The 13,341-nt window shown below is 51.9% G+C and overlaps 1 protein-coding gene across 1 annotated transcript in view; it reads right to left on the bottom strand.

Moving 5' to 3' along the window:
- Positions 1-3,210, bottom strand: part of sez6l (seizure related 6 homolog like) — a gene marked incomplete at its 3' end in the record, with an annotated part of 49,897 nt that extends 46,687 nt beyond the window's left edge. The window contains 1 exon segment of the mRNA XM_062966571.1: positions 3,003-3,210. Coding sequence (XP_062822641.1) covers positions 3,003-3,066 — 64 coding nt within the window.
- Between the last annotated feature and the right edge of the window lie 10,131 nt (positions 3,211-13,341).

The following is a 13,341-nucleotide window of genomic DNA, read 5'->3' on the forward strand; positions in this document are numbered from 1 at the left end:
TAATGTAGTCCTATCCTAATTAATGATTGCAATTTGTTTCAAGCAACAATGATATTAATAATAATAATAATAATAAGGTATTATTTATTATGTAATAATAAAATAATAAAATAATAAATATAATTATATCATAGAATCATAATTCATTTTATTTTTATTATTAATTTATTATAGTATTTTATTTATAATACACTATATGTTATTACTGTTGTTTTAGTAATATTATTTTCTTATTATATTATTACATTATTAATCTCATTGTGTTATAATTATTATTGTTATTGTGTTCTGTGATGCTGCAGCGCAAAAGGCCAATACGATCCTCACATTAAAAAATTAAGGAATAATGTAGTCCTATCCTAATTAATGATTGCAATTTGTTTCAAGCAACAATGATATTAATAATAATAATAATAATAAGGTATTATTTATTATGTAATAATAAAATAATAAAATAATAAATATAATTATATCATAGAATCATAATTCATTTTATTTTTATTATTAATTTATTATAGTATTTTATTTATAATACACTATATGTTATTACTGTTGTTTTAGTAATATTATTTTCTTATTATATTATTACATTATTAATCTCATTGTGTTATAATTATTATTGTTATTGTGTTCTGTGATGCTGCAGCGCAAAAGGCCAATACGATCCTCACATTAAAAAATTAAGGAATAATGTAGTCCTATCCTAATTAATGATTGCAATTTGTTTCAAGCAACAATGATATTACTACTACTACTAATAATAATAATAATAATAATAACAATTTATTTTATTTTTATTTATTATTAATTTATTATAGTATTATTTTATTTATAATGCAATATATTTTATTACTGTTGTTTTAGTAATAATATTATTTTCTTATTATATTATTTTATTATTAATTTTGTTGCTTTATAACAATAATTATTATTATATCCTGTGACGCTGCTGCGCAAAAGGCCAATACGATCTTCACATCAAAAAAATTAATGTAGTCCTAACCTAATTAATGATTGCAACAATCATTATTATTTTAATAATAATACTGTTATTACTTTATTTTTATTATTTTTATTAATATCATTTTATTAATACCTCATTATTTTATTAATACTATTTTATTATATTATTTAATTAATACCATTTTATTTTATTATTATAAATTCTGTGATGCTGCAGCAGAAAAGGCAAATATGATCTTCACATCAAAAAAATTAATCCATTAATATTTTAATAATAATATTGTTATTTTTTATTATTATTAATATGATTTTATTATTACATTATTTTATTAATTCTATTTTTTATTTTATTTAATTAATATAATTTTATTTCATTATTATCATATTCTGTGATGCTGCAGCAGAAAAGGCCAACACAATCTTCACATTTTAATTATTTTTTATTTATTAATATGATTTTGTTATTACCTCATTATTTAATTAATACCATTTTATGATTTTATTATATTATTCAATTAATATAATCCAGTAATTAATATAATTTTATATATTAATATAATTATTTCTTATTACCTCATTATTTAATTAATACTATTTTATTATTATATTATTTAATTAATATAATTCAGTAATTAATATAATTTTATTATATATATTATTTTATATTATATATATATATATTATTTTATATAATTATATATATAATTAATATAATTATATTAATATGATTATAATCATAAAATAAATAAATAAAATAATTTCATTTTATTATTATATTATCATATTCTGTGATGCTGCAGCAGAAAAGGCTAATATGATTCTCATACTAAAAAGAATTGCATTACTTTCAATGGAAAGTCTATCCAGACAATAGAATTGGGAACCCTAAAGGTCATCTAGACTGACCCCCACATTGTATCATATTAATATCTATTTGAGGCCTTCAAACCATTCCCAATCCTTCCCAACACCCAAACACGCATCTCTGGGTCCTTGACACGCATCTTTGGACCCCAAACACGTGTACTCCCCTTTAGAACCCCCTTTGGGGCTTATTTCGGGTTCAAAACGCATCAGAACACGCCCAGAAACCCCAACCGGGACTTTTCCGTGTTGTTTTCCCCTTCCTAGGACCCAAACACGCATCTTTGGGCCCATTCACACGTGAATTCCACTCCTAAGGCCCTTTAGGCGCATTGGAGTCCGTAAGGGGGGTTTAGAGACATAACGAAACCGATTCAGCCGCTTTAAATGACGCCAGGACCCTCCCTAAGGCCCAAACACGCATCTTTCGGGCGTATTCACACGTGTATTACACTCCGGAGGTCTCTTTTCGGTTAATGATTGACATAGAAGGGGTTTAAGGACACAAAGGAACCGATTCAGACGCTTTAAATGACGCCATGACCCTCCCAAAGCCCCAAACACGCATCTTTCGGGCGTTTTCACACGTGTATTGATCTCCGGAGGTCCCTTTTTGATGTTTTTTTTCTCCTTAGATAGGTTTAGAGACATAAATAAATCGATTAAACCACTTTAAATGACGCTATGACCCCCGCTAAGGCCCAAACACGCATCTTTTGGGCGTTTTCACACGTGTTTTTAGCTCCGGAGGCTTATTTTTCTTACTTTATAGACCTAGAATGGGTTTACAGACATAAATAAATCGATTCAGACGCTTTAAATGACGCTAGGACCCTCGCTAAGGCCCAAACACGCATCTTTTGGGCGTTTTCACACGTGTATTGAGCTCCGGAGGCCTATTTTTCTTACTTTATAGACCTAGAATAGGTTGAGAGACATAAATAAATCGATTCGGATGCTTTAAATGACGCTGCGACCCTCCCAAAGCCCCAAACACGCATCTCGGCGCGCGTTCACACGTGCATCATGCGTGTTCAAGCCCTTCCCGTGCAAATAGGCGCGCCGTTTCCACTCTAGAGGCTTCTAAGGCCCCAATAAAGCCGATTAGATAGGCATATATGCATAATTAAGGAGCCTCATTTGCATAATAACGGGATATTTATTCAGACGCTTACCTGGCAACGGCGCCTGGCTTCCGCTTCCCAACAGGAAGAGGAAAAGGACCCGGAAGGAAGGCATTTCCGCGATAATAATAATAATAATAATAATATTAATTAAAAATCCAGGAGGAAAAAAGCGATTAAGATCCGAATGGCTGGCTTGGTTGGCTTGCAAAAGGGAGGAGGGCGTGGCCAAAGCGAGGCCACGCCCCCTCGGGGGACGGGACTGGGAAGCCACGCCTCCTCCGTTGCGCGGTGACGTCACGCTCTGGCAAGGAAATAGAAGGGGAAGCCACGCCTACTCTGCTGACGTCACGGCTAGGCCCAAGACGAAGCCACGCCCCCTCTGTTTAGATGGATAGGAAGGGAAGCCACGCCCACAATGCTGACGTCACGGCTAGGCCCAAGCCGAAGCCACGCCCCCTCTGTTTAGATGGATGGAAAGGGAAGCCACGCCTCCTCGCCAAGCCACGCCTCCTCTGTTTAGATGGATGGGGAGGGAAGCCACGCCCACAATGCTGACGTCACGGCTAGGCCCAAGCCGAAGCCACGCCCCCTCTGTTTAGATGGATGGAAAGGGAAGCCACGCCTCCTCGCCAAGCCACGCCTCCTCTGTTTAGATGGATGGGGAGGGAAGCCACGCCCACAATGCTGACGTCACGGCTAGGCCCAAGCCGAAGCCACGCCCCCTCTGTTTAGATGGATGGAAAGGGAAGCCACGCCTCCTCGCCAAGCCACGCCTCCTCTGTTTAGATGGATGGGGAGGGAAGCCACGCCCACAATGCTGACGTCACGGCTAGGCCCAAGCCGAAGCCACGCCCCCTCTGTTTAGATGGATGGAAAGGGAAGCCACGCCTCCTCGCCAAGCCACGCCTCCTCTGTTTAGATGGATGGGGAGGGAAGCCACGCCCACAATGCTGACGTCACGGCTAGGCCCAAGCCGAAGCCACGCCCCCTCTGTTTAGATGGATAGGAAGGGAAGCCACGCCTCCTCGCCAAGCCACGCCTCCTCTGTTTAGATGGATGGGAAGGGAAGCCACGCCCACAATGCTGACGTCACGGCTAGGCCCAAGCCGAAGCCACGCCCCCTCTGTTTAGATGGATAGGAAGGGAAGCCACGCCTCCTCGCCAAGCCACGCCTCCTCTGTTTAGATGGATGGGAAGGGAAGCCACGCCCACAATGCTGACGTCACGGCTAGGCCCAAGCCGAAGCCACGCCCCCTCTGTTTAGATGGATGGAAAGGGAAGCCACGCCTCCTCGCCAAGCCACGCCTCCTCTGTTTAGATGGATGGGAAGGGAAGCCACGCCCACAATGCTGACGTCACGGCTAGGCCCAAGCCGAAGCCACGCCCCCTCTGTTTAGATGGATAGGAAGGGAAGCCACGCCTCCTCGCCAAGCCACGCCTCCTCTGTTTAGATGGATGGGAAGGGAAGCCACGCCCACAATGCTGACGTCACGGCTAGGCCCAAGCCGAAGCCACGCCCCCTCTGTTTAGATGGATGGAAAGGGAAGCCACGCCTCCTCGCCAAGCCACGCCTCCTCTGTTTAGATGGATGGGAAGGGAAGCCACGCCCACAATGCTGACGTCACGGCTAGGCCCAAGCCGAAGCCACGCCCCCTCTGTTTAGATGGATAGGAAGGGAAGCCACGCCTCCTCGCCAAGCCACGCCTCCTCTGTTTAGATGGATGGGAAGGGAAGCCACGCCCACAATGCTGACGTCACGGCTAGGCCCAAGCCGAAGCCACGCCCCCTCTGTTTAGATGGATGGAAAGGGAAGCCACGCCTCCTCGCCAAGCCACGCCTCCTCTGTTTAGATGGATGGGGAGGGAAGCCACGCCCACAATGCTGACGTCACGGCTAGGCCCAAGCCGAAGCCACGCCCCCTCTGTTTAGATGGATAGGAAGGGAAGCCACGCCTCCTCGCCAAGCCACGCCTCCTCTGTTTAGATGGATGGGAAGGGAAGCCACGCCCACAATGCTGACGTCACGGCTAGGCCCAAGCCGAAGCCACGCCCCCTCTGTTTAGATGGATGGAAAGGGAAGCCACGCCTCCTCGCCAAGCCACGCCTCCTCTGTTTAGATGGATGGGAAGGGAAGCCACGCCCACAATGCTGACGTCACGGCTAGGCCCAAGCCGAAGCCACGCCCCCTCTGTTTAGATGGATGGAAAGGGAAGCCACGCCTCCTCGCCAAGCCACGCCTCCTCTGTTTAGATGGATGGGAAGGGAAGCCACGCCCACAATGCTGACGTCACGGCTAGGCCCAAGCCGAAGCCACGCCCCCTCTGTTTAGATGGATAGGAAGGGAAGCCACGCCTCCTCGCCAAGCCACGCCTCCTCTGTTTAGATGGATGGGGAGGGAAGCCACGCCCACAATGCTGACGTCACGGCTAGGCCCAAGCCGAAGCCACGCCCCCTCTGTTTAGATGGATGGAAAGGGAAGCCACGCCTCCTCGCCAAGCCACGCCTCCTCTGTTTAGATGGATGGGAAGGGAAGCCACGCCCACAATGCTGACGTCACGGCTAGGCCCAAGCCGAAGCCACGCCCCCTCTGTTTAGATGGATGGAAAGGGAAGCCACGCCTCCTCGCCAAGCCACGCCTCCTCTGTTTAGATGGATGGGAAGGGAAGCCACGCCCACAATGCTGACGTCACGGCTAGGCCCAAGCCGAAGCCACGCCCCCTCTGTTTAGATGGATAGGAAGGGAAGCCACGCCTCCTCGCCAAGCCACGCCTCCTCTGTTTAGATGGATGGGGAGGGAAGCCACGCCCACAATGCTGACGTCACGGCTAGGCCCAAGCCGAAGCCACGCCCCCTCTGTTTAGATGGATGGAAAGGGAAGCCACGCCTCCTCGCCAAGCCACGCCTCCTCTGTTTAGATGGATGGGAAGGGAAGCCACGCCCACAATGCTGACGTCACGGCTAGGCCCAAGCCGAAGCCACGCCCCCTCTGTTTAGATGGATGGAAAGGGAAGCCACGCCTCCTCGCCAAGCCACGCCTCCTCTGTTTAGATGGATGGGAAGGGAAGCCACGCCTCCTCGCCAAGCCACGCCTCCTCTGTTTAGATGGATGGGAAGGGAAGCCACGCCCACAATGCTGACGTCACGGCTAGGCCCAAGCCGAAGCCACGCCCCCTCTGTTTAGATGGATGGAAAGGGAAGCCACGCCTCCTCGCCAAGCCACGCCTCCTCTGTTTAGATGGATGGGAAGGGAAGCCACGCCCACAATGCTGACGTCACGGCTAGGCCCAAGCCGAAGCCACGCCCCCTCTGTTTAGATGGATGGAAAGGGAAGCCACGCCTCCTCGCCAAGCCACGCCTCCTCTGTTTAGATGGATGGGAAGGGAAGCCACGCCCACAATGCTGACGTCACGGCTAGGCCCAAGCCGAAGCCACGCCCCCTCTGTTTAGATGGATGGAAAGGGAAGCCACGCCTCCTCGCCAAGCCACGCCCCCTCTGTTTAGATGGATGGAAAGGGAAGCCACGCCTCCTCGCCAAGCCACGCCTCCTCTGTTTAGATGGATGGGAAGGGAAGCCACGCCCACAATGCTGACGTCACGGCTAGGCCCAAGCCGAAGCCACGCCCCCTCTGTTTAGATGGATGGAAAGGGAAGCCACGCCTCCTCGCCAAGCCACGCCTCCTCTGTTTAGATGGATGGGAAGGGAAGCCACGCCCACAATGCTGACGTCACGGCTAGGCCCAAGCCGAAGCCACGCCCCCTCTGTTTAGATGGATAGGAAGGGAAGCCACGCCTCCTCGCCAAGCCACGCCTCCTCTGTTTAGATGGATGGGAAGGGAAGCCACGCCTCCTCGCCAAGCCACGCCTCCTCTGTTTAGATGGATGGGGAGGGAAGCCACGCCCACAATGCTGACGTCACGGCTAGGCCCAAGCCGAAGCCACGCCCCCTCTGTTTAGATGGATGGAAAGGGAAGCCACGCCTCCTCGCCAAGCCACGCCTCCTCTGTTTAGATGGATGGGAAGGGAAGCCACGCCCACAATGCTGACGTCACGGCTAGGCCCAAGCCGAAGCCACGCCCCCTCTGTTTAGATGGATGGAAAGGGAAGCCACGCCTCCTCGCCAAGCCACGCCTCCTCTGTTTAGATGGATGGGAAGGGAAGCCACGCCTCCTCGCCAAGCCACGCCTCCTCTGTTTAGATGGATGGGGAGGGAAGCCACGCCCACAATGCTGACGTCACGGCTAGGCCCAAGCCGAAGCCACGCCCCCTCTGTTTAGATGGATGGAAAGGGAAGCCACGCCTCCTCGCCAAGCCACGCCCCCTCTGTTTAGATGGATGGAAAGGGAAGCCACGCCTCCTCGCCAAGCCACGCCTCCTCTGTTTAGATGGATGGGAAGGGAAGCCACGCCCACAATGCTGACGTCACGGCTAGGCCCAAGCCGAAGCCACGCCCCCTCTGTTTAGATGGATGGAAAGGGAAGCCACGCCTCCTCGCCAAGCCACGCCCCCTCTGTTTAGATGGATGGAAAGGGAAGCCACGCCTCCTCGCCAAGCCACGCCTCCTCTGTTTAGATGGATGGAAAGGGAAGCCACGCCTCCTCGCCAAGCCACGCCCCCTCTGTTTAGATGGATGGAAAGGGAAGCCACGCCTCCTCGCCAAGCCACGCCTCCTCTGTTTAGATGGATGGGGAGGGAAGCCACGCCCACAATGCTGACGTCACGGCTAGGCCCAAGCCGAAGCCACGCCCCCTCTGTTTAGATGGATGGAAAGGGAAGCCACGCCTCCTCGCCAAGCCACGCCTCCTCTGTTTAGATGGATGGGAAGGGAAGCCACGCCCACAATGCTGACGTCACGGCTAGGCCCAAGCCGAAGCCACGCCCCCTCTGTTTAGATGGATGGAAAGGGAAGCCACGCCTCCTCGCCAAGCCACGCCCCCTCTGTTTAGATGGATGGAAAGGGAAGCCACGCCTCCTCGCCAAGCCACGCCTCCTCTGTTTAGATGGATGGGGAGGGAAGCCACGCCCACAATGCTGACGTCACGGCTAGGCCCAAGCCGAAGCCACGCCCCCTCTGTTTAGATGGATGGAAAGGGAAGCCACGCCTCCTCGCCAAGCCACGCCTCCTCTGTTTAGATGGATGGGAAGGGAAGCCACGCCCACAATGCTGACGTCACGGCTAGGCCCAAGACGAAGCCACGCCCCCTCTGTTTAGATGGATGGAAAGGGAAGCCACGCCTCCTCGCCAAGCCACGCCTCCTCTGTTTAGATGGATGGGGAGGGAAGCCACGCCCACAATGCTGACGTCACGGCTAGGCCCAAGCCGAAGCCACGCCCCCTCTGTTTAGATGGATGGAAAGGGAAGCCACGCCTCCTCGCCAAGCCACGCCTCCTCTGTTTAGATGGATGGGGAGGGAAGCCACGCCCACAATGCTGACGTCACGGCTAGGCCCAAGCCGAAGCCACGCCCCCTCTGTTTAGATGGATGGAAAGGGAAGCCACGCCTCCTCGCCAAGCCACGCCTCCTCTGTTTAGATGGATGGGAAGGGAAGCCACGCCCACAATGCTGACGTCACGGCTAGGCCCAAGCCGAAGCCACGCCCCCTCTGTTTAGATGGATGGAAAGGGAAGCCACGCCTCCTCGCCAAGCCACGCCTCCTCTGTTTAGATGGATGGGGAGGGAAGCCACGCCCACAATGCTGACGTCACGGCTAGGCCCAAGCCGAAGCCACGCCCCCTCTGTTTAGATGGATGGAAAGGGAAGCCACGCCTCCTCGCCAAGCCACGCCTCCTCTGTTTAGATGGATGGGAAGGGAAGCCACGCCTACAATGCTGACGTCACGGCTAGGCCCAAGCCGAAGCCACGCCCCCTCTGTTTAGATGGATAGGAAGGGAAGCCACGCCTCCTCGCCAAGCCACGCCTCCTCTGTTTAGATGGATGGAAAGGGAAGCCACGCCTCCTCGCCAAGCCACGCCTCCTCTGTTTAGATGGATGGGAAGGGAAGCCACGCCTACAATGCTGACGTCACGGCTAGGCCCAAGCCGAAGCCACGCCCCCTCTGTTCAGATGGATGGAAAGGGAAGCCACGCCCACAATGCTGACGTCACGGCTAGGCCCAAGACGAAGCCACGCCCCCTCTGTTTAGATGGATGGAAAGGGAAGCCACGCCCACAATGCTGACGTCACGGCTAGGCCCAAGACGAAGCCACGCCCCCTCTGTTTAGATGGATGGGGAGGGAAGCCACGCCCACAATGCTGACGTCACGGCTAGGCCCAAGACGAAGCCACGCCCCCTCTGTTTAGATGGATGGAAAGGGAAGCCACGCCTCCTCGCCAAGCCACGCCTCCTCTGTTTAGATGGATGAGAAGGGAAGCCACGCCCACAATGCTGACGTCACGGCTAGGCCCAAGACGAAGCCACGCCCCCTCTGTTTAGATGGATGGAAAGGGAAGCCACGCCTCCTCGCCAAGCCACGCCTCCTCTGTTTAGATGGATGGGAAGGGAAGCCACGCCTCCTCGCCAAGCCACGCCTCCTCTGTTTAGATGGATGGGGAGGGAAGCCACGCCCACAATGCTGACGTCACGGCTAGGCCCAAGCCGAAGCCACGCCCCCTCTGTTTAGATGGATGGAAAGGGAAGCCACGCCTCCTCGCCAAGCCACGCCCCCTCTGTTTAGATGGATGGAAAGGGAAGCCACGCCTCCTCGCCAAGCCACGCCTCCTCTGTTTAGATGGATGGGAAGGGAAGCCACGCCCACAATGCTGACGTCACGGCTAGGCCCAAGCCGAAGCCACGCCCCCTCTGTTTAGATGGATGGAAAGGGAAGCCACGCCTCCTCGCCAAGCCACGCCCCCTCTGTTTAGATGGATGGAAAGGGAAGCCACGCCTCCTCGCCAAGCCACGCCTCCTCTGTTTAGATGGATGGAAAGGGAAGCCACGCCTCCTCGCCAAGCCACGCCTCCTCTGTTTAGATGGATGGGAAGGGAAGCCACGCCTACAATGCTGACGTCACGGCTAGGCCCAAGCCGAAGCCACGCCCCCTCTGTTCAGATGGATGGAAAGGGAAGCCACGCCCACAATGCTGACGTCACGGCTAGGCCCAAGCCGAAGCCACGCCCCCTCTGTTCAGATGGATGGAAAGGGAAGCCACGCCCACAATGCTGACGTCACGGCTAGGCCCAAGACGAAGCCACGCCCCCTCTGTTTAGATGGATGGAAAGGGAAGCCACGCCCACAATGCTGACGTCACGGCTAGGCCCAAGCCGAAGCCACGCCCCCTCTGTTTAGATGGATGGAAAGGGAAGCCACGCCTCCTCGCCAAGCCACGCCTCCTCTGTTTAGATGGATGGGAAGGGAAGCCACGCCCACAATGCTGACGTCACGGCTAGGCCCAAGCCGAAGCCACGCCCCCTCTGTTTAGATGGATGGAAAGGGAAGCCACGCCTCCTCGCCAAGCCACGCCCCCTCTGTTTAGATGGATGGAAAGGGAAGCCACGCCTCCTCGCCAAGCCACGCCTCCTCTGTTTAGATGGATGGGGAGGGAAGCCACGCCCACAATGCTGACGTCACGGCTAGGCCCAAGCCGAAGCCACGCCCCCTCTGTTTAGATGGATGGAAAGGGAAGCCACGCCTCCTCGCCAAGCCACGCCTCCTCTGTTTAGATGGATGGGAAGGGAAGCCACGCCCACAATGCTGACGTCACGGCTAGGCCCAAGACGAAGCCACGCCCCCTCTGTTTAGATGGATGGAAAGGGAAGCCACGCCTCCTCGCCAAGCCACGCCTCCTCTGTTTAGATGGATGGGGAGGGAAGCCACGCCCACAATGCTGACGTCACGGCTAGGCCCAAGCCGAAGCCACGCCCCCTCTGTTTAGATGGATGGAAAGGGAAGCCACGCCTCCTCGCCAAGCCACGCCTCCTCTGTTTAGATGGATGGGGAGGGAAGCCACGCCCACAATGCTGACGTCACGGCTAGGCCCAAGCCGAAGCCACGCCCCCTCTGTTTAGATGGATGGAAAGGGAAGCCACGCCTCCTCGCCAAGCCACGCCTCCTCTGTTTAGATGGATGGGAAGGGAAGCCACGCCCACAATGCTGACGTCACGGCTAGGCCCAAGACGAAGCCACGCCCCCTCTGTTTAGATGGATGGAAAGGGAAGCCACGCCTCCTCGCCAAGCCACGCCCCCTCTGTTTAGATGGATGGAAAGGGAAGCCACGCCCACAATGCTGACGTCACGGCTAGGCCCAAGCCGAAGCCACGCCCCCTCTGTTTAGATGGATGGAAAGGGAAGCCACGCCTCCTCGCCAAGCCACGCCCCCTCTGTTTAGATGGATGGGAAGGGAAGCCACGCCCACAATGCTGACGTCACGGCTAGGCCCAAGACGAAGCCACGCCCCCTCTGTTTAGATGGATGGAAAGGGAAGCCACGCCTCCTCGCCAAGCCACGCCCCCTCTGTTTAGATGGATGGAAAGGGAAGCCACGCCTCCTCGCCAAGCCACGCCTCCTCTGTTTAGATGGATGGGAAGGGAAGCCACGCCTACAATGCTGACGTCACGGCTAGGCCCAAGCCGAAGCCACGCCCCCTCTGTTTAGATGGATGGAAAGGGAAGCCACGCCTCCTCGCCAAGCCACGCCTCCTCTGTTTAGATGGATGGGAAGGGAAGCCACGCCTACAATGCTGACGTCACGGCTAGGCCCAAGACGAAGCCACGCCCCCTCTGTTTAGATGGATGGAAAGGGAAGCCACGCCTCCTCGCCAAGCCACGCCTCCTCTGTTTAGATGGATGGGAAGGGAAGCCACGCCTACAATGCTGACGTCACGGCTAGGCCCAAGACGAAGCCACGCCCCCTCTGTTTAGATGGATGGAAAGGGAAGCCACGCCTCCTCGCCAAGCCACGCCTCCTCTGTTTAGATGGATGGGAAGGGAAGCCACGCCCACAATGCTGACGTCACGGCTAGGCCCAAGCCGAAGCCACGCCCCCTCTGTTTAGATGGATGGAAAGGGAAGCCACGCCTCCTCGCCAAGCCACGCCTCCTCTGTTTAGATGGATGGGAAGGGAAGCCACGCCTACAATGCTGACGTCACGGCTAGGCCCAAGCCGAAGCCACGCCCCCTCTGTTTAGATGGATGGAAAGGGAAGCCACGCCTCCTCGCCAAGCCACGCCTCCTCTGTTTAGATGGATGGGAAGGGAAGCCACGCCTACAATGCTGACGTCACGGCTAGGCCCAAGCCGAAGCCACGCCCCCTCTGTTTAGATGGATAGGAAGGGAAGCCACGCCTCCTCGCCAAGCCACGCCTCCTCTGTTTAGATGGATGGAAAGGGAAGCCACGCCTCCTCGCCAAGCCACGCCTCCTCTGTTTAGATGGATGGGAAGGGAAGCCACGCCTACAATGCTGACGTCACGGCTAGGCCCAAGCCGAAGCCACGCCCCCTCTGTTCAGATGGATGGAAAGGGAAGCCACGCCCACAATGCTGACGTCACGGCTAGGCCCAAGACGAAGCCACGCCCCCTCTGTTTAGATGGATGGGGAGGGAAGCCACGCCCACAATGCTGACGTCACGGCTAGGCCCAAGACGAAGCCACGCCCCCTCTGTTTAGATGGATGGAAAGGGAAGCCACGCCTCCTCGCCAAGCCACGCCTCCTCTGTTTAGATGGATGAGAAGGGAAGCCACGCCCACAATGCTGACGTCACGGCTAGGCCCAAGACGAAGCCACGCCCCCTCTGTTTTGCAAGATGGATGGAAAGGAAAGCCACGCCTCCTCTGGTTAGATGGATGGAAAACGAAGCCACGCCCACTCCGCTGACGTCACGGCTAGACCGAAGCCAAGCCTTCTCTGTTAGAGATAGAAATGGGGAAGCCACGCCTCCTCTGTTGACGTCACGCCCAGGCTAAAGCCAAGCCACGCCCCCCACAAGGTTTGATAGATAGATAGGATGGAGTGGCCACGCCCCCTCCTCACACGTCACGCGCTGACGTCACGCGCCTGAAAGGGAGGGGGGAGAGGAGGGGAGAAGAGAATATAATGATATAGTAATATAATAATGTAACAATTTAATTTAATAATTTGATAATATACTAATAATATAATAATATAGTATAATACAATACATATAATATATAATATGTAATAATATAATAATAACATGATTGTAACACAAATGTAATATTAAATAAATAAAATAATATCATAATAATGTAATATAATATAATACAATATAAATGAAATATTAAATTGATAGTATAATATAATATATAATATAATAATATGATTGTAACACAAATGTAATATTAAATAAATAAAATAATATCAAAATAATATAATATAATATAATATAAATGAAATATTAAATAGATAGTACAATATAATATATAATATAATAATATG

The sequence above is a fragment of the Anolis carolinensis genome, unplaced genomic scaffold, assembly GCF_035594765.1.
Source record: "Anolis carolinensis isolate JA03-04 unplaced genomic scaffold, rAnoCar3.1.pri scaffold_24, whole genome shotgun sequence".
Lineage (NCBI taxonomy): Eukaryota > Metazoa > Chordata > Lepidosauria > Squamata > Dactyloidae > Anolis > Anolis carolinensis.